The 5,001-nt window shown below is 40.7% G+C and overlaps 1 protein-coding gene across 1 annotated transcript in view; it reads left to right on the top strand.

Moving 5' to 3' along the window:
• Window positions 1-4,652, top strand: part of PRSS48 (protease, serine 48) — a 32,651-nt gene extending 27,999 nt beyond the window's left edge. Inside the window, 1 exon segment of the mRNA XM_015568043.1 lies at window positions 4,565-4,652. Within this exon segment, the coding sequence (XP_015423529.1) occupies window positions 4,565-4,652 (88 nt within the window).
• Window positions 4,653-5,001: the final 349 nt, after the last annotated feature.

Here is a 5,001-nt window from a genome sequence, read left to right as displayed (position 1 = left end):
GAGACAGGGGGGAGCTCCTCAACACCCTGATCGGACCTGATCTGTGTGTGACAGAGGGGAGCTCCTCAACCCCCTGATCCGCCCTGCTCTGTGTGTGACCGGGTACAGACCCCCAACCCCTATGATCTGTTAGTGACGGGGCAGCGCCCCAACCCCCTGATTGGCCCTGCTCTGTGCATGACAGGGTGTGGCGCTGCAACCTCCCCATCGACCCTGCCTTGAGTGTGACAGGGGGCGGTGCCCCAACCCCCAAATCGGCCCTACCCTGAGCGTGACTGAGGGTGGCATCGCAAACTCCTGATCCGCCCTGCTCTGTGCATGACGGGGCGGCGCCCCAACTCCCCAATCGGCCCTGCTCTGAACCCGACAGGGGCTGCACCTAGGGATTGGGCCTGCCCTCTGCCACAAGGGAACAGGCCTAAGCCAGCAGGTCGTTATCTCCTGAGTGGTCCCAGACTGCGAGAAGGCACAGGCCGGGCTGAGGGACCCTCCTCCCCTCCGAGTGCATAAATTTTTGTGCACCGGGCCTCTAGTATTATAATAAAATACAAAATAACAACAAGAATCTAGGTATCTTAAGGGAGCCTCATGTTAACGAAATGAATTACAGCCTTGTGGTAAGGAGAGAGAAACAAGAAGATCAAGTTAGAATTTGTATCACTTAAGATAATTTTGTCATGTATTCAGGGACTAGTTCTAGAGACCTACGGTAACAGTGGTTTAAATAAGACAAGAGGGTTTTTTTGTTTGTTTGTTTTTCTCAGATAAAGGAGGAGGCATGCGATCAGAATCTCAGATGATGACTGTATTGTTGGGAACTGAGATTCTATCTACTTTTCTGCTCCATTATTCTCCGTACATGGATTCCATCCTCAAGATAAGCCCACGGCCCATAATGGCTGCTGTGAGTTATACATCCTTGTCTCTGGTAGAAGGGGGAAGGAATATGATAAAGGCAAAAGGATATTCTGTGCAGTTGAGTCCTCTTTAAAAAGCTTTCCTAGAAATCCCACCCAATAATTTTTACTTGTATCTCAGCAGGCTGGAAGAAGTAGTTTTGTAGGTTGGCAAACTGCTACAGTCAGCAATACAGGATTCCATTGACTCAGGAAGATGAAGGGAATGAATACTAGATAGGCAAATAGGAGTCTCTGCCACAGAATCCTATTGCTAGCTGTGTGACCCCAGTAGATTATTTACCCCCTCCAGGCCTCATGTTCCTCATCTGTAAAATGAAGGAAATGATCACATTTAGTATGGAGACTAAATGAGAAAAATACATGTAAAAATCAGAATACTACCTGGAACCCAGTACATAACACATATTAACTCATGATTATTTGATTATCCTAGTCTAGTGCTTTTCCAGATTCTTCTCCTGTTCCAACTTCCTTTCTAGTTCCAAATTTGGAAAATAATTTATATCAGTCGTTTTTGTACCTGCTGAAACTTTAGTGTGGATGAGTTTTAGTCATAGATGATATACATGTGAAAAATTATGTAAACGGAGCCACTTCAAAACTGAGTTGGAGCTGCCTTTCCAGAGGAACTGCCTTGCACGTCTTACTCCTCAAACCTTTGGAATGTTTAATCTGGGCAAAAGAACCTCTAGACTGGGCCAAAGCAATATTGTGTCTCAAAAAAGTGCTTGCAAAGCTAACAGGAAAGCAGACATTCTGACTACCAAACTAAAAATTAAAGACATTCTTTAGAATTAGCACCATGTATAGGTAAAGAATAACTTCATTTATTTACATCTATAGAAATTCCTTCCTTCCAGTCATGTAATTATCCCCCCTTCCCTTTCTCATAAAATCCCTTGCCTTCACTTCATAATCAGAACACTATTTGGGTTTCTGCCTGAATCAGTTGTTATCCTTAGGATAACAACATAAATAAGTGCTAATCTATAATAATAAAAGCGTAATATGCTAATTAGACTGGACATCCTTCTGGACGTCCTTCCGGATGAAGCCAGGGCTGTAGCCGCAGGATGAAGGCAGCCACTGTGGCTGCAAGGGATGGATCCAGGCAGCTGCAGCGGCTGTGAAGGTCTACTCTTGCACAAATTTCATGCATCAGGCCTCTAGTAACTTTATAGGTATTAATTGTGTCTTAAGGGTAATACATATACCAACTCATTTAATCTATAAACCCTTCATAACAGGTTTTATTAATATCACTGGAGGCCCGCTGCACAAAATTCGTGCATGGGGGGGGGGGTGTCCCTCAGCCCAGCCTTCACCCTCTCCAATCTGGGACCCCTCAGGGGATGTTCACAATACCTTGTGGTGGCCATTTTGTGCGAGGGCATGATGGTCAATTTGCATATTACCTCTTTATTATATAGGATTGTTTTACAAATAATGAATGGAAGCAGAGAAGATAGTAAGAGGTGATCCAAGAAATGAACCAAGACAATCTGGTTCTCTTATGCTAAACTCCAGTTGATAGTCACCATGGACTACTTTTTATACTTATTTACCTTCTTTAAAGTGTATTAGTCTTACCTTCCCTAATTTCCTGTTTTATATATCTCTTTGTATTCCCTGTATTTTCTACACCATTTTGCATATATTATATTGATGGGTATAAAAAAACTCAATGAATGAAGGATTTTTAATGTGTAAAACAATGTGTAAATCTATATATATAAAAGCCAAGTGACCAGAACAACCAAAACAACTGGTCGCTATGATGCACACTGCGGTGGCCAACTGGCCTATCGGGGCCCCAATCAGCTCCCCCCACCTCCCATGGCCCCTTCCCCCAGCTGGCCATGCCCCCTATCGGCCCCCCCACCCTGATCAGGGGCGGGGCCGGCAGCCAACCTCCCACGTCCCCCTCACCCCCACTGGCCTGGCCCCGATCAACCCCCATCAGGGCAGGCGGCCGGACCCCAGCCATAAGCCATACACAAATTCGTGCACCAGGCCTCTAGTATATCTATAATTTCCATGGGACTTATAATAATTTTGTCAAAATAAATTGGACAACTTTGAAATTCTAATAGTAAAAATGGTAAGATGATAACCCAGAAGGATTAATATAGTTTTCAAAACTAACTTATTAGAGCCACAAATTCTCTCATCCATATGTTATATAAAGCAACTCAAAGAAACTATAGTTTATGACTTGAAACTCACAATGGAGGTAACTTAGGTGCAGTTATACCTAACTGTGATATTTTAGATTAAGTATTCAACATTTCTGAGTCTCAATTTACTCATCTTTAACACGGGAATAAATAATTAAAATCTATCCTCTTTCCTCTCAGTGTTTTTAAGAATCAAGTTAAATGAGGCTACGAAAGTCCTTCCCAAGCAGGAAAAAACACACAGATGCTAAGTATTTCTAAATATATAACAAGAAACATGTATGTATAAACGTGTGAAGCATTAATATCAATGGACTATTATTAACAGCCAGCGGAATAGTTTGGAAAAACATGAACTTTTAGGTTGGAAAGACCTGGATTCAAGTTCTTATCCTGCCATTTACTAGCTGAGGGACCTTGGGGATGTTGCTTAAACATATTTCTGAGCCTCAGTCTTTTCAATTATAAAATGGTGAAAAAATAATACCTACCTAAAAGGGTATAATATGTAAGAAGCACCTGGTTCATGGTAAACACAACAAATTTTTTTCTGTGCCCTTATACTGACAATATTAGGTATTTTACTCAAGACACATCAGAGAAGTTACATCAGTCCTTCCAGGGTTTACCATTAAGACATCAACATATAGAAAGACTACATTTATTTAGTTTTTATTAAACTCTATTAAATGCCTACCACTCTTCCAGGTGATTAGGAGAGGATCTAGAACTTTATATTCCCTGCCCTGTAGATCAGTCAGAGGTTCTCAGATCTGGTTGACAGTCTGATGAAAGCTACATCGCCTCTCTCCAAAGAAAGTTACAAAACTTGTAGGAGACAATACTAGGGAAAGCATTATAAAGGGAGAGTGAGGAGAGGAGGAACACTCTAAAAAAGATTCATAAATACACCTACATTAAAATTAAGAATTTCTACATCAAAGAGACCATAAAGAAAATTTCAGGAATAAGCCACAGAGTGGAAGATATTTACTAGTACAATACATACAATTTTTTTTAAAAAAAAGGTGAGATTCCTGTGTAAAGAATTTCAACAATTAATAAAACATGACAGGCCAAAAGTGCGATACAGTGTTTATACAATGAAAATAAACTACAGCTGCATGTAATAATATGGGTAAATCTTACAAACTTAATATTGAGTGAAAAAAGCATGACACTAAAGAATAGGTACAGGATGATTCCACTCATGAACTTGGAAAATGGATAAAATGAAATAATATTGTATAGGGATGCATATGTTATGCATATGCATATGTATATAAGGTAAAACAGTACAGAAGAACGAGGGAATAATTATCACAAAAGTCAAAAAAGCTGAGTGACAGGGATCAGAGTCTGCTTCTAGATTGCTTACAATATTCTTTCTTGACTTGAACACAGATTACAAGGGTTTTACAGGCACACTGTTTTATTGAGTTTCATTTACTTTATTGTGCTTCACAGATGTTGCATTGAAGGGAAGACCCTCCACCAACAAAAAGATACGACTCGCTTTATTGCGGTGGTAGAACCAAGCCTGCAATATCTCTGAGGTATCCCTATCTTTTATAATTTGTAAGCTTTATATGTTATTCTGAATGTACACTGCAAAAATAAACAAATACACTTGCACCACCACACCTAAAGCTAGCAGGGAGAGAAGGAGTTCAGACTCTTTCAAGCCCCTAAACACCAAATTTATGGTGTCAAGCTACATGAGATAAAAGAAAAAAGAAAATCTTTAGAATGTAAAGTGGTGGGGGAAGAAGGGAGTGATGAGAATAGGAAAAGTCCAAGATTGGAAAGGGATCTTTAAGCCTCTGGGTCAGTTCATACTCTCACTTGGAGAGAGAACTTGCAGCCCAGACATGAGGAACAAATGCCCAAGCTTGGTAAGGAAT

Source organism: Myotis davidii, unplaced genomic scaffold (assembly GCF_000327345.1).
Source record: "Myotis davidii unplaced genomic scaffold, ASM32734v1 scaffold323, whole genome shotgun sequence".
Lineage (NCBI taxonomy): Eukaryota > Metazoa > Chordata > Mammalia > Chiroptera > Vespertilionidae > Myotis > Myotis davidii.
This window is presented reverse-complemented; position numbering and strand designations above follow the sequence as displayed.